General features: G+C 39.7%; 1 protein-coding gene across 8 annotated transcripts in view; it reads right to left on the bottom strand.

The window, feature by feature from the left end:
• Window positions 1–25,308, bottom strand: part of Znf182 (zinc finger protein 182) — a 35,546-nt gene that overhangs the window by 5,816 nt on the left and 4,422 nt on the right. For 7 of the 8 annotated variants that reach the window (XM_087189921.1, XM_087189924.1, XM_087189925.1 and 4 more), the window contains 2 exons: window positions 2,555–2,681; window positions 2,218–2,310 (listed from right to left, as the gene is read on the bottom strand). In XM_087189921.1, coding sequence (XP_087046047.1) covers window positions 2,218–2,310; window positions 2,555–2,681 — 220 coding nt within the window. Of the gene's footprint in view, window positions 1–2,217; window positions 2,311–2,554; window positions 2,682–19,817; window positions 20,018–25,308 lie in introns of all 8 variants that reach the window. The other variant, XM_087189923.1, reaches the window with a different exon arrangement.

Below are 25,308 nucleotides of genomic sequence, written 5' to 3'. Positions count from 1 at the left end.
ACTACCAAATAACCTGGAAACCAACATGAAGGAGTTTCCACTGGCTAGAGATGGAATAGTTTGAGTCATGGTAAGGATAATAAAGCAATTGATTAAGACATAAAAATGTTTAAATCTCTAAGTCTGTAAATGCTACACAAAAAAGGACATAACTCATTGGTCACATTTGGGTGATGGCACCAAAGCAACTCTTTATCCTGAAAACTGGCAAATATGCCAATAAAACCTCAATCATTTAGCCTGTCATTTCTGTATAACATATAATTCGTGGTAACCAAATAATGGATGAGGGGCAATTTCTCTTTATAAAAGTATTCCAGCTCATCAATGAAGAAGTGACAAAATTTAAATATCGATATTTTGTAGCCATTAATGAATTAATGGAGCTAAGCATTAATCACCAATGAATGACTAGTAACAGAACACAAGAGATAACTGTATATTACATGCCTATTGGTGGAAATAACTAGGAAGCAAAAAAGAAAAAGACCTCAGAAACTGATCCAACTTCTAAATCTAACTACAGCCTTACAAGAAAAACACAACAGAGAACCATGTTTTATATACCAGAATGAGGTTAAGTACCATTCCCCCTAACAGGAACCAGAGGTCCTTGTAGAAGCTTCTCATTCCAATCTGAAACAGGGAAAGCACCAGGTGAACATAGAATATGTTTGTGCTAGAAAGTGAGAAAGTGCTTAAAGAATGATAGGGCCATGCCAAAAGGAGAGGGAGCCAGCCCAAAGAAACTTTTACTAGACACACTGAAGACAATTTGGACATGAACATGAATAATGACAGTAATGGAAATGAAAAGAGAAAAATCAACCATCTTAGTAACAAGTGATCAGGCAAGAATCATCAGTGAACGTTAACCCCACTCCATGAAAGTTTTTGAGGAGCGAGATATTCAAAGTTTGGCAATTCTTCAAAATGTTAAACATACAACTACCATATAGTATAATTCCAATACTGTGTATCTGCACAAAATGAGAACCTACACCACCACAAAAACTTGTACATGAATGTTCATATACACATTAGTCATAATAGCCAAGAAAGTGGAAACCACCAAATGTCCATCAACAGACAGATAAACAAAATGTTCTCTATCCATACAAGAGAATATTCCCATAAAATGGAATAAAGTGTTAACCCATGCTACAACATGGATGAACTTTGATAACATCCCAAATGAACAAAAAACCCCAAAATGGTCACATTTCATAGGATTCCATGTATATGAAATGTCAACAACAGTCAAGACCATATAGATAGAAAGTTAATCAGGTTTACCAGGGAATGGGGGAAGGAAAGAATGGAAAGAGACTAATAAAAGTAGAGGTTTCTTTTTGGGTGATGAAAATATTCTAGAGTTGGATAATGGTGACAATTGCACAACTATGAATATACCAAAAAGTACTCTAAATGGCTGAATTATATGATAGTGAATTATATCTCAACATTAATTCAAAAAGTAGATAATTAAGGAGCTGGGGGTGTAACTCAGTGGTAGTGTTTGTCTAGCATGCACAAAACTTTGAGTTCAACCCCCAGCACCACCACTACCACCACCACCACCAAAAAAGATAACCAAGCGTAGTGGCTCACACCTATAATGTCAGCACTCTGAGAGGCTGAGGCAGGAGTATTACAAGTTTGAGCCTAGCCTGGCAATTAATTTAGCAATTTAGCAATACTGTCTCAAAAGAGGGTTGGTGATGTAGCTCAGTGCAAAGGCCCTGGGTTTAGTCACCAGTACCACAAAAAATGGATAATTAAAATGTTTTAGGAGACCATGGCTTAACATGAATAGCTAAGCTGAATAAGAATGGACTCAGAGAATCCAATCTGGAATTACAGCATTAGATCCAGGCCTACAACTAATGTGGGCCTAGCTTTGAATAAGTCTGTGACAGATGAGAACCATGGAAGCAACAGGGCTGGGGCATGGTAGCATGTAAAAGACACTTGATCTGTGAGGAAAGGAACTGTGCAGAAACTTGCCAGTGAGCAGCAACACAAGGACAGTGATAATGGGGGGACAGGAGAAGGGGGGGTGTCAGTCTTATGTACGAGATGTTCATGTCCATGTCCTCCAACAGAGCCAAAGGGCCACAACTTTTCCCAAGACAGTCCCGAAAGCCCTATGGGATGCCCTCCCCCAGTGACAGGCTGGGCATGCATGTGCTCAGAGCTGAAGTCTGTCCTATTTACCTGAAAAGCTCCAAATTGGGACTTTGCCTTCTGCCGGACATGGCTCTTCCACCTCCAGCTTGAGGATGAGGTCTGGTTTAGTAACCTGCTGCCCTGATAATGAGAAATGACAGATACTTCTTTGGTCTTCAGAGACCCTGAGACAAAGGAAATTGCAGTTTAGGAGCAACACAAGGGACCTACTGTTTGACACTGTGATAAAGTCAAACCATTCAACCTGAGTTTTATGTTTCCAAGAAAGCTTTTCGGGAGAGAAAAGGAGGACATTGAGAAAGAAAAGGCTCTCCATTTGGTGCAATGATCATAAACAGCCACATTTCCCAAGGAAGCTTCTTACCCAAGGAGACAAGGTGGCTGTAGGTCTCCAGCATCACATCTTTGTACAGGATTCTCTGTGGAGGGTTCACATACTGCCACTCCTCTGGGGTGAAATCCACAGCCACATCCTCAAATGTCACTAGTTCCTGTAATGGCACATTGCTTTTATTGTAAAATGCTGACCACTGGGTGATGGGGATAGAATGTAGGGTAATTTCTCATTGGGTTCCAAGCTCATCGTGATGAATTAATACAGGATGTCTACTTCAAAGCAAGTTAGTGACCTACTCTCATCCATCCTGAAAGAAAAAGTATTCCATTAAGTAATAGGAAATTTAAGATGATGTGATATTGGCACAAGGATAGATAGTGCAGCGGAACAAAAAAAATCCAAACACATATAGACACCTGTGTTATGACTGTGTTGGCACAGTAAAGCGGTGGGGGGAGGGTGAGCTTTTCAATAGATGTTGGATTGGTTATTGGATATTTATATGGGAAAAAATGCAACTTAGCCCCTGTTGCCAAACACACAAATCAGCTACAGGTAATCTGTAAGTCTAATGTTAGACAAAACAGTAAAATATCTATAAAATAACTGTAGGTGGGGATGAGGGGGAATGGGAGGAAGGGGAAGGGGAAGTAGAAAGGACCAACATATGAGATCATACACACACACACACACACACACACACACACCCCAATTCCCCACAATAAATGTATTTATTAGGTATTGCAAACATGTAGTAATAAAAACCTGTGAAGAAGAAAAGTAAATAACTATAGGGTTCCCCAGTTTCTCTGCTCTCCGTGTGCTGACCGAAAATCAGTCTTTTGACTGCTCTATGACCCAATCAGTGGCAGGGTTCTCTCTGCACTCTAAAGCCCAATCTGGGGCCTTAAACATTTTCAGGCACCGATAAAGCTGTTTAGGCTATGCCCAAAACACTGAAAGAAACAGGCCCTGGCCCTAAGCCCAAATTCCTTAAACCCTCATATAAACTTCATCCCTTGACCTCTTTCTCTGGACATGACTAGGTAGGACATTCCCTTCCTCTTACTGTCATGAGGACATCACAGCCTGTTCCCCTCATAAATGCTTAGGACAGATCACCTGGGCATGAGTGCAACTTTGGAATCCTGAGCAGCCTCATTTCTAGACGGTTTGGGGCTCTCCCTTCTGGGAATTCCCCTGCAGCTACTTGGGCGGCAACTTGAGCTGTGGGTTCAGCAAGACTATACAATTATATAGAAAATATTTTCCTAAGCTTAGGATAAGGGACAAATTCTGAGACAAGACATGAAAAGCATTCCTCATAAAGGAAGAGATTTATAAGCCTTACGAGATTAAAAGTAGGACAGTGCAAAGGCAAGCCGCAAAGGAGAGATTATCTGTGATGCTCATGAATAATAAAGGGATCTTATCTGGACTATTTAACCCCTACAAACTAATCAGAAACATAGAAACACAGATGAACGGACAAGAGAAGAGAGTAGGTACTTCATTCAAAAGGAAAATCAAATGACCTATGAATAGAGGAAAATGCACCAACCACAGCACTTGGGTGAACTGAAATATACTCAAGCTCATTAGCATTCAGATAAATGAAAATTTAACACAACACTGAAACACTACACCCCCACCAAAAAGGGTACAAGCTAAGCAGACTACTACACTGTAATGTCCTGAAATGGCAACTCCCATACACCATTAGCAGGAATATAACCTGGTATAACCACTTTGGGAAATGCTTTGGCATTTTTTGCTAAAGTTAATGATTTGCATATATCACCACCCGGCAGTTCTCCTCATAGCTACACACCTTAGAGAAAATCATGAACATGTTCTCTGGGACACAAGCCCAGAGATGTTCACAACAGCATTGTTTCTAATATGAAATCATGAGGAAAATTCAAATGTCCATCAACAGCAGAATGAGCAAACATGCAGTCATTCAATGGGATACTGTGTGATAATGAACATCAACGAGCCACATACAAACTACATTTTTTTTTGTTTTTTTTTTTGTACCGGGGATTGAACTCGGGACCTTGCGCTTGCACGGCAGACGCCAGAACCACTGAGCTAAATCCCCGGCCCGGCAACTATATTTTTAATCAACAAAACCTGGAAAAAACCTAAATTTTTTTCAACCAGTGAACAAACAATCTGGAATCTACATAAGGTAATACTATTTGTACAATGAAAAAGAAGGAATCAATGATGCAGGCAACAACATGGATGGACCTCAAATGTACTATGTGAAGGGAAAGAAGCCAGATTCAACAGGCTACTTGCTCTGTGGTTCCATTTATAAAACATTACCAGAAAGACAAAACTTCAGAGGGTGAAAATCTATCAGTGATTAGGAGACACGGTGCAGCAAGGGGCCAGCTGCAAATTTATACATTGGGAGGTGACAACTCTTCCATGTCTTCTTTGTGGCAGTGGTTACATAACTGTACGGCTTTGCCAAAATTCATAAACGGTACATTCAGCTTTTTACTATATGTAAATTTTACTGTGTGTAAATCATACCTTAGCTTTTGAATTAAAAAATAAGATATTTCCAGGTAATCTAGAATGACTGCATCTGTATAAATTCAAATCTCTATATATATCCTCCAAAAAACAATACAGATCAACACAAACAGCACATAAAATGACACATAATACTACCTTCAGTATAGCTTATAATAAAAAATAGAGACTGGGCCAGGGATTTAGCTCAGCAGCACCACACCTGCCTCCCAAAGCACAAGGTCCTGAGTTCAATCCCCGATACCAAAAATAATAATAATTCTAAAACATAGAGACTACTTCAAATCGCTAATTACCTATAAATAAAAAACAAATGCCAAATTCCAGCTGTCTTTCAAATAAATGGACAAAAACAGTCTGTATCCATTCAAAGCTGCTTTAAAAACAATAGAAAAGGAGAAACCATTTCAGATGACTGAGGCTGGAGATGTTGCTCAGTGGTAAAGCACATGCCAGCATCCATGAGGACCTGAGTTCCATCCCCAGCACCACAAAACAAAAAAATTATGGAAAACCAACATTTCAACTGACAAAATTTCCCCCCACAATGAGAGCAAAATAAGAACTTGTCAAGCTTTCCTCCTTCCACAGGAAACATACGAAACAAGAAGAAATTATCAGAATTATCTTTGTCAGAACTCTGGGAAACAAAGGTTTGCAGCAACCAAGCAAAGGTAGAATTGAGAAAAAAGCAAATTAAAGGCATGTGGGGGGGGGGGCTTTGTTCTTGCCCTTGCTCCACTCCCTGATGTGCAGCTACTGCTGCAACGAGTCACTCATGTTCCTAGTGTGGGCCCCTGGGCCTGGAGGCAACAAGGCAGACCTGATTTGTGTTCTAATCTGTCTGAGGGCTCCCAGAGGACTGGTGCAATGTGCTTGCCTGTTTTGTGGAACTTGGAATTTGGAGTAGTAAAGCAGTAGGCACCGCTCTAAAAGGTTGCAAGACAGCTAAACTGCAGAGGCTGGGGCAAAAGATTCCAGCCATACACACATCAGAACAGGACTGTCTGAAGGGAACAGCTGGGGGAGACAGTCTTGAACATTCAGATATTCAAAAGCACCCATGTACAAGGGAATCTAGAAACACATTTATGCCCAGAATAAGACCCATTCACAAGTGACCTGAAAAGCCTGTACCCTTTCACCTAAGGCTGCCCCACAGACTACACAGGCATGGTGGAGTCCTGAAGGAGTGCTCCAGCACCAAGCCAATCTGTAGACTAGTACAGGTGTTCAGTTTCTGTTTGTTGCTTTACTTTTTTGTTTATTTGTTTAGCTCCTGGTGTTCAAGGAACTTATTCTATACCCAAAGTCACAAACAAGATAAAAGAGAAAGGATGAAAAGAGATGATATCCAAAAGAGAGTGGGGGTGGCCACACTAACATTAGACAAAAAAACCTTACAAGACAAAAAGAAGGATATTATCTATTGATAAAGGGTCAGTTGATCAAGAAGATATAACATGTAAAAACTTATATAAACCAAATAACATAGCCAAAAGCATGAAGCAAAATTGGTAGAAGGGAAAAACAGACAGATCTACAAATAATAGTTAGAGACTTCAATATAGTATTTTCAATAATAGATAGAGCATCTATTATCCAGACTAATAAGGGTATAACAGTATAAACCAACTATACTTCAAATAAAGTTCAGAACACTCCACACAATAATAATACATATTCTTCTCAAATGAACATGGGACATTTTTCAGAATAGACCATATGTGCCAGAGATGTAGCTCAGCAGCACAGTGCCAGCCTGGCAAGGATGAGGCCCTGAGTTCGATTCCTGGTACCAGAAAAAAGCAGAATAAACCATATGTTTGCCCACAAAATAAGTCTCAGTAAAGTAATAAAGATTAAAAGTATGTAAAAAGTATTTCTTTCCAATCACAATGGGATGAAACTAGAAATCAAAAATAGGAGAAAAACTGGAAATTCATAAATATATGAAAGTTGAACAACATACTTCTGAACAGCCAATGGATCAAAGAACAAATCACAAGGAAATTACAAAATATCTTGAGACAAATAAAAATGGAAATACAACATACCAAAACTTATGGGATGAAGTGCTAAGGCAATGCCAAGAGGGAAATGCATAGCTATAAACACAACAAAAAAGGAGACCTCAAATCTAATAACCTAACTTTACACCTCCCAACTGACAGAAGTATCATTAGTATTCATGGTGGGCCCTGATGGCTTATGCTGATGAAGTGACTCCAGGTGGGCCCCTAGATACCTTAAGCTAATGAAATGACTCCAGGCTATAAAACCCTATCATGTGATTACAGGGTGTCTTAGTCCTTTTTGCTGCTACAGAATACCTGAGCCTGGGTAAATTAGGCTGGGAAGTCCAAGATCAAGGGGCCATCATCTGGGAAGGCTCTACTTGCTGGATCATTCTGTGGCTGAAGTAAAGAGGGAGCAAACTTTTTTTTTTGACATGTTCTTGCTATGTAGTTTAGGCTGGTCTTGAACCCTTGGCAATCTTCCTGACTCAGCCTCCCAAGTGCTAGGATTATAGGTGTGCACCACCATGCCCACACCTAACAGCACCAATCCTACTGAAATTAGAGCTCTCATAACCTAATCACCTCCTAAAGCAGTGGTGGCGAACCTATGGCACACATGCCACAGCAGGTTGTTTGTATCATTAAAAGCTCTAAAAGGTTCCACCTCTTAACAATAAATAGCAATAAACTCTAAAATGAGCTATGGAGGAGACACTGAAACCATAGCAGGTTCAGGCTTTTAGCTACATGATAGCAGCCCAACCTCCAGAGAAAAGAGAGGGGCTGGAGATTTGAGTTCACCTTTGGGGTAAAAGATGCATTCAATCATACCAATGTAAAACCCCAACAAAACCTCTGGACACAAAAGCTCAGGTGAGCTTCCCTGTTTAGCAATACTTTGCATATTGTCATTGCTCAGTAGGAGGGTGACATGATGGTGCAGAACAGAAGCTTTAGGAATTTCCAAGACCTTACACACTCTCTCTCTCATAGCTGATTCCAATCTGTAACTTTTCAATGTAATGAGCTGTAACTGAGCAGAACAGCTTTCAGTGAGTTTTGACTCCTTCCAGTGAATCACGGTATCAATCCTCATATTGGTCTTGGGACTTCTGAACTTGCAGTGGGGAAAGTGAGGGTGTTCTTTTTGGGAACTGTTCCATCTAACTTCAGGGCTGTCAGACTCATCACAGAATGACACAAATTCACAAAGATGTAGTAACCCCTAAGGCAATTTGTAAATTTAATGAGATCCTAAAAAAGAAACAAGCTTTTAAATGGTACAAAAGAAGGTAGCATTGGCTGGGGTTGTAGCTCAGTGGCAAAGCACTTGCTTAACATAGGCGAGGCCCTGAGTTCCATTCCCAACAACAAAAAAGAAAAAAGGTAATACTAAAAATCATATGGGAGAGTAAAATGATCAAGATAGTATATGTATTAACTCCCAAGCTGAATATAATCATTATGTATGGAAAACATATACTAATAAAAAATTTGTTTAAAAAACCAGCGTGCAAGAATAGCTAGAAAATGCTGGAAAATAAAAACAGAAGGAATAGCCCTACCAGATACCAAAACATATTTTTATCCAGACATGCTCTCAAAGTCCAAAATGAAAGACCCACTTTTTTTTTTTCTCATTGGGAATTGTACCTTTATATAATGCAACTTGGTTCTTATTTTTTCCCCATTCCTAGCCCTCCACGCCCTCCACCCTTCCCTATTTACAAAGACTTTATTTCCATTTTTCCATTTCTCATCATTTTTTCCTTTCCCTTCTTTCCTTTCCCCTGCCCCTCCCACTACCCCTACCCCTTTGGACCTTTTCTTCCTATTTTATATTATCGATTATTCATTCTAATCATTGGTACATTTTAGGTATACAATATAATGACATTCATCATTGGAAATTTGCACCTTTACATAGTCTCTCTTGGTTCTTGTTTTTCACCCTTGCCCAGCCCTCCCTTCAACTCCTCCAGCCCTCCCTATTTCCAAAAACTTGTTCCTATTTTTCCATTTTCTCATATTGATCCCACTCCCTTCTATCCTTTCCCCTAGCCCTCCCACTTTCTTCCCCGTTGCCCCTTTTCTTCCTATTTCACATGACCTATTATACAAGACCCACTTTTTAATAAATAGTGCTAGGATAACTGGAGAAACATCTGGAAAACATTAAATGAGATTCATATATCATACCATGCTCAAGAATAAAACCAAATCGATATGTGAACCAGATATACAAAAATGAAACCAGCTGGGCATGATAACACACACCTGTAATTCCAGTTACTCAAGAGTTTTAAAGCAGGATAGCATGCTCAAGGCCAATCTGGATAACTTAGCAAAATCTAGTCTCAAAGTAAAAATAAAAAAGCTGAAGATGTAGCTCAGTGGTAAAGCACTTGCCTAGCATACAAGAGTTCCCAGGTTCAATCCCCAGTACTGTAAAAAACAAAACAAAAGTTCTAGAAGAAAGCACAGGCGAAAGCCTCTATTATCTTTCAAAATTGATGGAGAAATAAGATACTTCCATAACAAAGAGCACCTAAGGAACTTCATGAATACCAAACCAGCACTCCAAAAAATTTCAGACAATATCCTAGGAAAAGACAATGAGGATCACAACCCCAGGAAGCCAAACGGAATGAATCCATCAGGCACGACAAGAAATTAAATGCAAAGGGGGAGAATCCAACAAAAAGAAAAAGTTATGACAATGATGTCGATACATATCAGTTATAACCATCAATGTCAATGGTCTCAATTTACCAATCAAAAGAAATAGACTGGCAGAATGGGTCAAGAAGCAAGATCCAACAATATGCTGCATACAAGAAACACACTTAATTCAAAAAGAAACTCACAGACTGAAAGTTAAAGGGTGGAAAACAATACTCCATGAGATGGGAACCCAAAAATAAGCAGGAGTAGCTATCCTCTTTGCAGATCAAGTGGATTTCAAACCAACACTGATTAAGAGAGACAAAGAAGGACACTACATCCTTGTAAAGGGAACAATCCAAGAGGAAGAGATGACAATCATAAATATCTATGCATCAAACACTAGTGCACCCAACTATATAAAAGAAATACTAACGGAGATGAAAAAGCAAATAAGCACTAATACAATAGTAGTGGGGGACCTCAATATCCCACTGTCACAAATAAATAGATCAACTAGACAAAAAATAAGCAATGAATAGTAGAACTCAATCAAACTCTTGAACAAATGAACTTAAAAGATGTTTACAGAGTATTCCACCCCACAAAATCAGAATACACATTCTTTTCAGCTGCACACGGGTGATTCTCCAAAATAGAACACATACTCGGTCATATAACAAGTTTAAGTAAGTGCAAAGGAATTCAAGTTATCCCCTGTTTATTATCAGACCATAGTGTGATGAAATTGGAGATCAATAGCAAAAGAAACCGCTAGAATTTCAAAAAACACATGAAAATTGAACAACATACTTCTGAATAACCAATAGGTCACAGAAGAAATTAAAGAAGAAATCAGAGAGTTCCTACAATTAAATAACAATGACAATACAACATGTCAGAATCCATGGGACACAATGAAAGCAGTCTTATGAGGGAAATTCATAGCAGTGAATGCCCACACTAGGAAAACCGAGCGAGCCCAATTAAACAACCTGACGCTGAACCTCAAGCTTCTAGACAAAGAGGAGCAGGACAAACCCAAAGCTCATACAAGGGAGGAAATTATAAACATCAGAGGAGAAATCAATGCAACAGAGACTAAGAGAATGGTACAAAAAATCAATGAAGGAAAGAGTTGGTTCTTTGAAAGAATAAACAAAATTGGAAAACCCTTAGCCAACCTTATCAGAAAAAGGAAAGAAAAGGCCCAAATCCATGCAATTAGGAATGAAAAGGATGAAATTACAATGGACCCAGCAGAAATCCAGAGGATCATCAATACCTACTTCGTATAGAACCTATACGCCAATAAGATGGAAAACACTGAATAAATGGACAGATTCCTAGATATGTATGAATTACCAAAGTTGAACGAAGAAGACCATAAAATTCTAAATGACCCAATATCAATCAATGAAATTGAAAACGTAATTAAAAACTTACCAACTAAGAAAAGCCCAGGTCCTGATGGCTTCACTGCTGAATTCTACAAGATATTTAGAGAGGAACTACTGCCACTCCTGTTTTAAACTCTTCAATGAAATTGAAAGGGAAGCAATACTCCCGAATTCTTTCCTGGATGCAAGCATCACCTTGATCCCCAAAGCAGAGAAAGACCCAACCAAAAAGGAGAACTATAGGCCAATCTCACTAATGAACATAGATGCAAAAATCCTGACTAAGATACTGGCAAATAGAATGCAGAAGATCATCAAGAAGATCATACACCCTGACCAAGTGGGATTCATCCCAGGGATGCAGGCATGGTTCAACATATGCAAATCAATCAATGTAATACACTGTATCAATAGAGCCAAGGACAAAAACCATATGATCATCTCAATAGATGCAGAAAAAGCATTTGACAAAATCCAACACGCATTCATGATAAAAAGCCTACAAAAAATTGGAATAGATGGTCTCAACCTCAATCTGATAAAAGCCATCTATGAAAAACCAACAGCCAATATCATACTAAATGGTCAAAAATGGAAATCGTTTACACTAAAATCAGAAACAAGACAAGGATGTCCAGTATCACCACTACTGTTCAACATAGTTTTGGAAACATTAGCCATGGCAATTAGACAAGAGAAAGAAATAAAAGAAATAAAGATCGGAAATGAAGAAGTCAAATTGTCATTATTTGCAGATGACATGATACTCAATATAGAAGACCCCAAGAACTCCACCAGAAGTCTTCTAGACTTAATAACCAAATTCAGTAAAGTAGCTGGATACAAGGTCAACACACAAAAATCAACAGCTTTCCTCTACATGAACAACAGACTCACTGAGAGAGAAATAGGGCAAACAACTCCTTTCACAATAGCATCCAAAAAACTGAAATTCCTAGGAATCAACCTAACAAAAGAAATCAAAGACCTTTTCTCTGAAAACTATAGCACTCTGAAAAGAGAGATTGAAGATGGTATCAGAAAATGGAAAGTCAAAGGTCCAAAGGGGTAGGGGAACTGGGAGGGGAAGGGGAAAGGAAAGAAGGGAAAGGAAAAAGTATAAGAAAAGGAAAAAAACAGAAACAAAGTCTTTGAAAATAGGGAAGGGTGGAGGGGGTGAAGGGAGCACAGGGAATAGAGAAAAAAAAAGAACCAAGATGCATCATGATTTTTGTTTTTGTTTTGTTTTTTTTGGTAATGGGGATCGAACTCCAGTCCTTGCGCTTGCACGGCAGGCGGCGGAACCACTGAGCTAAATCCCCAGCCCCAAGATGCATCATGTACAGGCACAAGTACCCAATGATAAATGTAAACATATTGTATACCTAAAATGTACCAATAAAAGAATGTAAGAGAAAAAAAGAAAAAAAAATGGAAAGACATCCCTTGCTCCTGGGTATGAAGAATCAACATAGTGAAAATGGCCATACTTCCAAAACTGCTATACATATTCAATGCAATCCCAACTGAAATTCCAGCAGCATGTGTCACGGACCTTGAGAAAACAATCCAAAAATTCATTTGGAAGAAGAAGAGATCTAGAATAGCAAAAGCAATTCTAGGTAACAGAGACATGGCTGGGGGTATCACAACCCCCAACTTGAAACTATACTACAAAGCTACTGTGATAAAAACAGCATGGTGCTGGCAAAGAAACAGACCTGAGGACCAGTGGAACAGATTAGCAGATGCAGAAACAACTGGAGACACACTCAGCCATCTCATCTTCGACAAAGGAGCCAAACACCCTCACTGGAGGAAAGATAGCCTCTTTAATAAATGGTGCTGGAAAAATTGGGTTTCAACTTGCCAAAGATTATAAGTAGACCTATATCTCTTACCATGCACTAAACTAAAATCGAAATGGATTAAAGATCTAAATATTAAAACAGAAACACTGAATGGGCTGGAACTGGGGTTAGGTAGAACTCTAGAAGACAATGGAGTAGGAAAAGATTCTATGAACAAAACCCCAGTTGCCCATGAACTAGCACAAATAATAAACAAGTGGGATCTCTTTTTATTAAAAAGTTTGTGCACAGCAAGAGAAACCACCAACACTGTGAAGAGACAACCCATAATGTGGGAAGAACTTTTCACCTGCTGTTCCTCAGACAAAGGTCTACTATCTTGAATCTATAAAGAACTTCAAAAAATCAGACCTCCCAAATTTAAAGACCCAATCCAAAAATGGGCATCTGAAATGAACAGACATTTCTCAGACAAAGAAGTAGAAATAACAAATAAACATATGAAAAAATGTTCAACATCACTGGTCATTCAAGAGATGCAAACAAAAACAATGCTGAGATTCCACCTCACCCCACAAAGAATGGCTGCTATCAAGAAATCAACCAATAACAAATGCTGGTGGGGCTGTGGGGAAAAAGGAACCCTGCTCCACTGCTGGTGGGAGTGTAGACTGGTGCAACCACTGTGGGAATCAATATGGAGATACCTCAAAGAACTAGGACTGGAAGTCCCATTTGACCCAGCTATTCCCCTGCTGGATACCTTCCCCAAAGAATTAAAAGGATCACACCACAATGTATATGTGCACCCATATCCATAGCAGCAGAATTTGTAAAAGCTAAGACTTGGAAGCAGCCCCATTGCCCATCAACTGGAGACTGGATAAAGAAAATGTGGTTTTTTATAAGATGGAGCACTACTCAGCCATCAAAAATGAGAAATTAGAGACATTTATAGCTAAGTGGATGCACATTGAGGTGATACTCTTAAGTGAAATAAATAGAACACACATGTGTAAATACTGAATAGTTTCTCTAGTATGGGAAACTGAAAGTGTAAATAAGGACTAAAAGGTATAACAGATAATGTGAAATAGGAAGAAAAGGGGCAAAGGGGAAGGGGAAGTGGGAGAGGTAGGGGAAAGGAAAGAAGAGAATGGAGTTAATATGAGAAAATGAAAAAATGGAAACAAAGTCTTTGTAAATAGGGAGGGATAGAATAGTTGAAGGGAGGGCATGGGAATGGGGAAACAATAAGAACCAAGAAAGATAATGTAAAGGTGCAAATTTCCGATGATGAATGTCATTATATTGTATACCTAAAATGTACCAATAAAATTAATTATAATATCAAAAAAAAAACCACAAACAAAAAAAATGAAGTGCCAGTTCCAGGAATCTGTCCTATAAAAATGTCACATCAAGAATGCAGACATAGGGCTGGGGATTTAGCTCAGTGGTTCTGCCGCCTGCCTCACAAGCCCAAGGTCCTGAGTTCGATTCCTGGTACCAAAAAAAAAAGAATGCAGAGATATACAGACATTTATTGACTCCCTAACTTTCTGAAATAGGACAGAACTGGAATTAACCAAAATATCACATTTTATAAGGGACCAAATAAAATTATGAGCCTGGTGTGGTGGTTCATGCCTGTAAAGCCCAGCACTCAGGGAGGCTGAGGCAGGGGGATTATATGTTCAAGCCCATCCTGGGCAACTTAGTGACCTAGTGAGACTCAGTGTGAAGGCCCTGGGTTCAATACTCAGTAACTTTTAAAAAAGAAAGAATATTTGCATACAATGATACCTTGGGAATGGAACCAAAGGCTAAATATGAAGCTCATTTATGTTTTATATATACCTTATACACACATAGCCTAAAGGTAATTTATAAAGTATTTTTAGTGCACCTGTAGTTTGACTGTGACCCATCACATGAGGTCAGGTGGGGAATTTTCCATTTGTTGCATCATGTCAGTGCTCAAAAAATTCACTATTTCCCAAATTTTAATTTTTATTAGTATGTTTGTAGTACATAATGATTACATTCATCATGGGGAGTTGGTACATATACATAACATATCTTAATCAAAAAATGTTAGATTTTGGAGCACTTCAGACTTCAGATTTTTTGGGTTAGGGATTTCCAACCTGTTAGATGATGACACGCAGTTTAGGAGGAATGGGTAGTTCTCTAGTCTGGTATGGAAAGGTGACCTCACTGTAGTTACTCAGCATTTGTTAAATTACCACATGGACAAGTTATCCAACTGTATGTTACATGCTTTCCTTGTTTAAAAAAATAGATATTATATAGTAATGGTAGACTTCTAATCTGGACTTGATGGCACAGATCCTTCTTTCTTTGCTCTACCCACACCAAATATAACTATAAGACCTGGTAATAACTAAGAGGCAACCAAAAGAGGACTCAAGAGAGCAAAAAGAAGAAAGGAGCCTGGTTAGGGACCCAAGGACTTAACAGAAGCACAGCATCTTATGACCCTCCACCCAACCTAAATCCCCAACCTAACAACATAAAGCAGCCTAGGTAGTACATATCAGCCATCTGGAAAATCAACAGGTATCCCTCTAATACTGCCAGAGAAGCCTGGGACACCAGCAAAGGAGATGGATGGGAAGCCTGGCTGACAATAAGCAGCAGAAAAAATGCTCTTGTTCCTCCAATGAGCCTGAAGATTTTTCTGGCAGTCTGCATGACCGGGAGAACACACAAAAAGCACTCAGCTGGGAAATGCTCTTTATCTCTGTTAGCCAAAGAACCAGAAAGGAGAGGAACCATGCAGATCCTGCAGGGGGAAATCTGACACCAGAGGTGTCCAGTCTAGGAAGCATGGATTTTCCACTGTGTAGACAATTTCTTTCTTTTTTTTTTTTTTTTTTTGGTACCAGGGATCGAACTCGGGTCCTTGCGCTTGTGCAGCAGGCAGCGAAACCACTGAGCTAAATCCCCGGCCCTGTGTAGACAATTTCTATCATTTTACATTGCCTTGGCATTCATTGTGACTTAAGTTGGACTTTCTCATACCAGCAGCATCGCTCAGTCACCCTTGGTGCGCTTTCCAGTTTTCCACCTCTTCCCGGTGGTTGATCAGATATCTTCCTTATACAACCAACTGCTAGTGATGACCTTCTTATGGGACAGCTATGTGAACAGCAGCAGTATAGCACAGTGGCCCCTCTCAGTCACAGTGTGACTCAAGGGAACTCATACCTGCTTACTTCAAATATTCCAATTAGAACTTCACTAGGTAACACTCTTAGTCCTAAAAAGGCTTCTGCCCCAAATCCTTCCTGCCTCATTCTGGTCCAGCAGCTGTATCCTAGAAGGCTCCCCCTGGCTGTTTCACCTTGCGAGGCATGCTGCACTCTTCTCTAGAATCTGTAAGTAATAAACTGCCTCTGTTATTCATGGCTTATTTAGTTGTCTGCTCTGTGTCTCGCCAGATGACACACTTGACCATAACTTCTCTCCCACTCATGGTTCTCCAAGAGTGGCTGTCTTGGTGGAAATAAACTGGACACAGGTCAGACAAGAGTCACAAGGCATCTGCCAATAAGAACGAGTTTCTTGTGAGAGGGATACCTGATCATGGGTAGGACATTTAGACATTAAGCCATTAACCAGGATAAAGAAGTACCCCATGACAGGCACATTATAAACATCTATGACCTCATCTCCCGGACTCCCCTCAGGTCAAGATAGCAGTTTATAATCATTCTTGAGACAGACCTCAGGACCAAATTAGAGAAAAGCAAAACTACAACACCCTGTGGTATTAATAAAAAAATGAATTGTTGGCCTTTTCCCCCAGCTCCCAACTCACATGAGAATAATCAACAGACACCAGGATGGAGCTGTCGTAGACATTGCAATTATTTGAGAAAGTCTGTGCAACAGCTCCTATAAAAACACCCCAAAAGTAAGGGCAAACTCTCTGGAAACCAAGAGAAGAACAGAAAGTCTCATCAAAGAAACAGATGATCTAAATAAATAAAAAAGACTACAACTGAAATAAGCCTGCACTGGAAGGACTTAATAGCACAACAAAGATAACAGAAATAAGGCAGGAAGCTTCTAATTGATTCAAGAGAAATTATCCAATCTGAAAAACAAACAAAATACTAAAAAAAAGGAGCAGCGCTTCTGGGACCCATGGGTCAATACCAAATTCAGGTCACCAGAGTTCCAGAAGAAAAGGACCAGGGATTTAGCTCAGTGGTGTCGCTGCCTGCCTTGCAAGCGCAAGGTCCTGAGTTCGACCCCTGGTACCAAAAGGAAAAAAAAAACAAAAGGAGAAATAGAGTAGTTCAGAAAAGTATTGAAGAAATAATTCTTGACTAATTCCCAAATTTGGCAAAAGACATGGATCTACAGGTTTAAGAGGCTCATCAAGCCCCAACCAGGACAAATCCAAAGAAATCCACAGCCAGGCTCATCATCGTCAAACTGCTGAGAATTAAGGACAGGAAAAATAATGCATATAAGGGAACAATTATTCAGTGACTCTAGACTTCTCACCGGAAACCACAGAACACAGAACAAAGAAGCAGAACAATATTGTTTAAGTGCCAAAAGAAAATGACAGTCCACTGAGAAATCTATATCCAATGGAAATTTCCACCAGAAATGAAAGTGAAATAGATATTTTCAATGAAGGAAAATTAAGAAACTGTTGCTGGCAGCTTGCTCTGAAACAACTGCTAAGGACAGTTCACAGACAGACAACTGACAACAGAAGAAAACCCAGATCAACAACAATGAGGGAAGAATAACAGAAATGGTAAAAACTTGGGTAAATATAATAGATTATCCTTCTCTTCTTCAGTTCTTTAAAATGTTTGATGGTTGGAAGCAAAAAAGCATAACATGGTAAAGCCAGATATGGTGGCACATGTACATAGTCCCAGCTACTTGGAAGACTGAGGAAGGAGAATCTTTTGAGCCTAGAAGTTGAAGGTTAGCCTGAGCAACATAGTAAGGCCCTGTCTCAGAAAAACACACAACACATAAGGAGCCCAGTGGTAGAGCACATGTTTAGTGTACACAAGACCCTGGGTTCAATCCCTAGCACCCAAAACTAAAAGATACAAAAATGAATGAAAACTGGTAGAAAAAGGGGTTCAAATTCTCAGCGCTCAGACTTCTTTGATAACACGCTTTAGTCCAGCATGTACTGGACAGTCACAAAGCACTGCACAAATGAGGACCAAAAACGGTACAAAAGTTAATACAAAAACCATCCTTTCCTCCCTGGAGCTAATGTTGTATCTCTACCAAAAAGGTTAAAACATATAGATACAGGGCTGGGGATTTAGCTCAGTGGTGCTGCTACCTGCCTCGCAAGTACAAGGTCCCGAGTTCAATCCCTGGTACCAAAAAAACAAACAAAAAACCAAAAAAACCCCATACAGATCCCCTTATCTAAGTTTAAAGAGCCTTTTTTTGAGGCCTAACCAATTTGCAACTTTGATGCACACCTTTAGCTGCAATACAAGTGCTCCTGAAAGAGCACAAAGAACAAGATGTCCTGGAAAATGCATTTCTAAGATATCTACATTTGCTAACTCAAACCTCTTCCCACATCTTCATTTCTAATCTCTCAATCTGATGACAGATTCCTTTCTTAGAAAATCGCCTGCTATTTCTCTTGACAGTGTCTAAATAACTTCCTGTCTTTCCTACATTCCTTGTCTATTGGTTAAATTTTACCACCCGCATCACAGGCCCTCTATATGCCATCTGGCACAGCATTTGGTGACCCATATGGGAAGCATCTCTCCTTGCCTCTCTTGGCTTCTCTTCACACTGGTACTTATGCGTGGTCAACAGATCAGCCAGTGGACAACTGAAGGTCCCTGACAGGGCAGTTCCCTAGTGGGTCTCAAAGGCCGCTGAACTGCGACCCTGACAGCCATGACCCATCAGAGTACAAACTATGGGATTCCTCTCAGTCCCTTGAGGAAAGCCTTACTTCCTGCTTGCACCTGATAGACCCTGGCTAGGGCCAATCTACAGTGGGCCTGAAGGCAGCAGAAAAGGGAGAACATCCTGCTATAGTCCATAAGGGTAAGGGGCCACATTCTCTTTCTTTGGGACACTCACTACTCTCAATGCATAGCACTATTGGCAGTGGCAGCTTATCCAGGGTGAACCTGTACATATTGGGAGGACTCCCCCTTAACTGCTTCGCTGCCTTCCTCTGCTGGTCTGTTCCCTGTGGCTGCAGGCTTCCAACCTCCTCCTCAGTCTGCTAAATTTCTTGATCCAGAGACTCACAAGTGAGCAGGTTTTCCATTCTCCAGGATGGTGAGTTCCCCTCCCTGTGATTCAGTGATTGCCATGACTCTAGCTCATGACTCTTTCTCACTGTTTTACTTGCTCATTTGGTCCAACCTGATCAACTGGACAGTGGCCCCAGAACCACACTGACCCCAGAGTAAAGCTGGCCTTCACATTCGTGGGTGGGAATTACCCAAAAGAAGCACACATTTCATGCGTCCCCCTAGGATAGGTGATCTGTCACCCTAAGGGACACTTTGGATGGACATAGTATCTCCATAGGACCCATAAAGGGCTTTGTGTCTTCCATTCCCTCTGACTCACTAGGCTGCATTCTTCTTAAGAACTGGTCTAAATTTAATCCCTAAACTCTCAAGAAGAAATGTCTCATTTTCCTATGCAATACTGCCTGGCTTCAGTATCAGATCCCATAATACAACTGAACAACTTCTATCACAATTAGGGCAAAGACTCTAAAGCCCCTTCCATTCAAGCCTTCATGGCCCTGTCACAGGATCCCAAACTACAGGAAGACATGTACCTTTATAAATCTTCTCATAGTCCACTTTTCTCAGCTCCAATTTCTGACAGTGATGTCCTTGATGATCCTTCTTTCAGCCACCCTAGGCCTCAGTTCAGCCTTCAGTGTCTCCTCCACCAGATAACTCTCCTTCAGTCTCTCTGCTCCCTCCAGACTCTGATGCTCTTTCCTCCTTATGATGCTTGTGGTGTAACTCTATACTGTTAAAATAATAAAAGCACTACAAGAGACCTCTGTTATGATTCACCTAAAAAAACAAGAGCACTATGGTATCCCTTAGGGAAAATTTTAACTGACTAATTTATTTAAACTAAGAGAAAAAAGATTATCATAATTTCACTTTGCCAATATATCTAAAGTGCACTCTGATTTGATGTCATTATCCTATGTGTCTGGTCTGTTTATCTGCCTGTTTATCTGTGTTTATAATAACTGGCCTTAGGCACAGGGAACTGTGGGATAAATCTCCCTCTGTGGCTGAAAAAGCAGCTGCCTAAACCAATTTGCTCCAGTTTTCTCCACAATGGGGTGACTTCTCCAGTTTTCCCCAAGGTCCCAGACTCTTGAGATTAGGGAACATATTGTTAGCAGACGATACGATTTAAAGAAAAAATATCTGTGTAAGGCCACAGTGGTCATGAGGTGGCCGCCTCATGGCAACAATAGAGGCTGAACTCTTTAAGACCACGCAAAATGAGGACAGGAAAAAGGGAAATGGATAACAACAAAGCATCAATGCCAGGGGGAAACACTGCCAAGAAGATAAAGGAAAAAGGTCTAGACCACCAGACTGAGTTCCCACTGGAGCCTAACCCTAAGTTGGTATCGAGAGTAAGTTAGGCTAAGGCTAAATATTGGGTAGAGAAAAAAGTGGCTCTGAGGGTACACAGAGCCTGTCCTGGGTCTCGGCAAGTGGCAAGGCTAAGGTTGAGTCCTGTCCCAGGATGCCAAAGGGGAAAACAGCCTTCATGGCAGCCTGTGAAAAAAATGGATGAGGGCCCATTGAGAAACACTGATTGATTGGTAAATTAACTTTTAAATTCTGTGATTTAATTTAATAGTTTTATCTGATCAATGACCCTAAAATGTTTCTTGTAAATAACTTTGGGATGATTCTTAAACTAAAATTATGGGGTTAGGGCCAGGGATTTAGCTCAGTGGTTTCGCTGCCTGCTGCGCAAGTGGCAAGGACCCGAGTTCGATCCCCGGTACCAAAAAAAAAAAAAAAATTATGGGGTTAAATTTGTTCTTTTGGTGCTTCCTATTTGTACTAAGGTAATTTGACATTCAAAGCCATGTAAAATCGTAAAGATTCATCAGCCCTAGCTAAAAAGTACATCTTTATTCTTCTTTCTGCTTTCTGCTGGTACTAATATAATTTACTGTTCAAGGTTACTTGGGAGTCTATTATCCAGCCAGATCTAATTAAAATGTAACATCTGCGAGTTAAATCTGAAATGAAAAAATGTGCCAGAAACATTTTAAAATCTAAACAGTCATGGTGCTTGTACAAGAAAAAAAGGAAATACAAAAATTATATGGGTAAGGATTTTATAAGATAAAATTTAATCTTACCAAAATGGCTAAATAAACATTTTGTTATTATATAAATGAGATACACTTATACACAGGGTAAATAAGTCTATTTGTGGTCATTAACATGATTTCCTAAACTCAAAAAAGTCCAAGGCTAATCTTTCATTTCTGTGAGGGGTGCTAACCTGTGTAAAATTGTTAAAGACAATGCCACTCTGATAATCAAAAGTATTAGATAGTAATAACCTAAAAATAGTATGCATGAACAAAAAGCCCACTGGTTCTGGTATAATATTGGCAGCCGTGATTGTTACCCTAACATACTATATAAAATACAGAAATTGTCAATTACTAAACTCATCAAAATTCCAGTCTTATCATCCACAGTTTTGATTTTTCTCTAAAGTATTTATACTCAGATTCCTGGAAAAGACTCTCAAGAAGTAACACAGACAAATTGGTTCTTTGATTATCTTTGATAAAAATTGATATAAAAATCATTTCTTCACTCAGAATTGTTACACAAACTAAATTTTACTCTAAATTTGTTTTATATTTTCTTTTTTAACTTTATAACTGCTGCCTCTTGAAATTCTGCAAAGTACAATTCCTAACAAAAAGACCTGATCCAATGTTTTGAGATTTTAGCTATCTTTTTTTTTTTGGTACCGGGGATCGAACTCGGGTCCTTGCACTTGCCCAGCAGGCGGAGAAACCACTGAGCTATATCCCTGGCCCTGTTTTGCGATTTTAACCATCACCTACAAAACAGGTAAAATTAAACTTAATAATGGACTCCAGGTAAACCTGGCTTAAGAGCTATTCCTTTTAAACCTCTTTGTTGCTCAAATGTGGCTAAAAGGGGAATATGACACTAACTCTAAATCATCAGTTACTTCCCCTCCAATGTATCACCAGATTAGACCAATAACCAGAACAGCATCCTGGCAACAAGGGAAAATAAAAATGATGATTAATCAGGAATGCCTTCAGGACAAGAGAAGATATAAGAAAAACACGAGAGCTGTCAAAATCAAAATGGAGTCACTTGTGTCAACCCTACCAAAAGATAGAGCTGAGAGGTTATAAAGAAGGATTCTTATGCATAAGTGCATTATAACTATCACAAAGGATCTGGCAGGGATTTAGCTCAGTGGTTCTGCCACCTACCTCACAAAGGACCTATTTGGGCCTGGCTTTCAAACATTTCTTCATAAAAATGGTTACTAACAATTGTTCTCATTATTATAATAATTCTTCTATTTGGTTCATATTTGTGTAACTGTCTTCTCCAGCTTATTTTTTCCAGAATTCCACAGTTATCAATTACATGCTTCAGACCACCACCTGAACCTACTACAAAGACCTATTTGGAGCTTATCACCCAGTTTAGGTCTCTAAGGTCAAGGTCACTCTACCTCTGACAATCAGCAAACTCAAAAGGGGCCCCTAACAATGGATGTCCTTGCTCAGCTCCACACAGTTAAGGATGTGACCACTTCATCCCTTATCAATAATTTTGACTTTGCTGATTCATCCGGTGGGGGGAATGTGGTGACAAAAGGGTTCAAATTCTCAGCACACAGACTTCTTTGATAACACACTTCATTCAGTTCAACATGTACTAGACAGTCACAAAGCACTGCACTAATGAGGACTAAAAGCAGTACCAGATAAAAGTAAATATAAAAACATCCTTTCCTCCCCTGAGCTAGTGTTATATCTTCCCCAAAAAGGTTAAAACATACAGATACCCTCATTAAGTCTAAAGAGGCTTTTTTAAGGCAGAAGGAGTGGCCTTGACAATTTGTAACTTTGATATAAAGCTTTAATTACAACACAAGTGTTCCTGGAAAATGAAAGAACAGGATGCCCTGGAAAACATTTCTAAGATATCTACTACATTTGCCAACTCAGACCCTTTCCCACATCTTCATTCCCTTATAAAAACTCCAATCTGGGGCCAGGGATTTAGCTCAGTGGTTCCGGCGCCTGTCTCGCAAGTGCAAGGTCCCAAACAAACAAACAAAAAAACTCCAATCTCTCTCAACCTGGTGGCATGATTTTTCTCTTGGAAACTCATGCACTGTTTCTCTCGACAGTGCAATCAGTGATCTAAATAAACTCCTGTCTTTTCTACATTCCTTGTCAATTGGTAAATTCTTTTTATCACCTGCATCACTAGCCTTCTATATGCCATCTGGCATAGCAAAACTGTAATATAAAAATGTTCAACCAGGCATGGTGGCACACACCTGGCACTCTAGGAGACTGAAGCAGGAAGATCCCAAGTTCCAGCCTAGCCTGGGCAACTTAGCAAGACCCTGTCTCAAAATAAAAAATAAAAAGCTACAGATATAATTCAGCGCAAAGGCCTGGGTTCAATCCCCAGTGCAACACACACACACACACACACACACACACACACACACACACACACAGTTCAAATAACCCAAAAGGCAGAAAAATAAAAAACAGAAGAATAAAAGAAAAAGCAGCAAATAATGAGTTATCAACAATTATTATTAAATTTACACGAACTAAATATACCAATTAAAAGACAAAAATTTTCAAAATAGATTAGAAAAATATTACCCACCTGCTATGGATTGAATTACATGCCCTACCCAATTTATATATTGAAGACCCAACATCCAATCTGACTGCATTTGGAGATAGGCCTTATGGAGGTAATTAATATTATATGAGGTCATAACAACAGAGCCCTAACCCAACAGAACTAGTATCTATATGAGGAATGGACACCAGAACTCTAAGAGGAATGGACAGCAGAAGTCTCTTTCCATGTGTGGGCAGAGGAAAACCCATGAGGCAAAATAGCAAGAAGTTGGCCGTCGAACTTAGAAAAAAAATTTTTTAAGAGATTGATGGCATAAAAATAGAAGGGATGTTATTAGAGAAGAGGAAGGGGATAGGGGAAGAAAAGAGAGTGGGGGAAGAGGGGGTAGGAATGATCAAAGTATGCTATATGCATGTATGACTGTGCCAAAATGAAACCCATTAGTCTGTACAACTAAAATATATATATTATAGTTGGAGTACGGTGATGCGCACCTGTAATTCCAGCACTCAGGGGGTTGAGGCAGAAAGATCTCCTCAAGTTCAAGGCCAGCCTGAACTAAAAGTGAGGCTCTGACTCAAAAAACAAGCAACAAATCATCAGTTTGCCAGGTGTGGTGACTCATGCCTGTAATCCCACCACTCAGGAGGCTGAGGCAGGAGGATCACTTCGAGTTCGAGGCCAGCCTGGGCTACATAGTGAGACCCTGTCTCAAAAAACCAAAAATTAACAATAAAAATAAAAAGTTGACCATCTCCAAGCCAGAAAGAGTGCCCTCACCAGAGACCAAATCAGCCAGCATCTTGACCTGGGACTTCCCAGACTCCAGAACTGTGAGAAAATAAATTCCACAGTACTTTCTTATGGCAGCCCCCAGAGATTACAATCTAAAAGAAAATATATCCAATGTAATTACAGAAGTAGAATAAAAAGTAAGATGGAAACAGGTACACTACTCAAATACTAATCAAAGGAAAACTGGAATGGCCATATTCCTGACAGCCAAAGTAGACTTCAGAGCAGAAAAAAAAAGAGGAACGATCCAAGAAAATGAGCGATACTATAAGAACAAAATGGTCAATTTAGGGCGGGGGATTTAGCTCAGTGGTTCCCCCACCTGCCTTGCAAGCACAAGGTCCCGAGTTCGATCCTCAGTACAAAAATAAATAAATAAATAAAATAAAAAAGGTCAATTTAACAAAAAGACATAATACACCTAACAGGGTATGTACCTAAATATAAAGCTTCAAAATACATGAAGCAAAGCCAAGCACAGTGTGAATGCCTCTAACCCCAGCTATTCACGAAGCTGAGGCAGAAGGATTCCAAGTTCAACTTAGCAACTTGACCCTGCCTCAAAATAAAGAGGGCTGG

Source organism: Heterocephalus glaber, unplaced genomic scaffold (assembly GCF_053883595.1).
Source record: "Heterocephalus glaber isolate CG9 unplaced genomic scaffold, H.glaber_assembly_v1.0 deba00001547, whole genome shotgun sequence".
In the NCBI taxonomy this organism is placed as follows: domain Eukaryota; kingdom Metazoa; phylum Chordata; class Mammalia; order Rodentia; family Bathyergidae; genus Heterocephalus; species Heterocephalus glaber.
The sequence above is the reverse complement of the archived record's forward strand: the minus strand, read 5'-3'. Positions and strand labels throughout refer to the sequence as shown.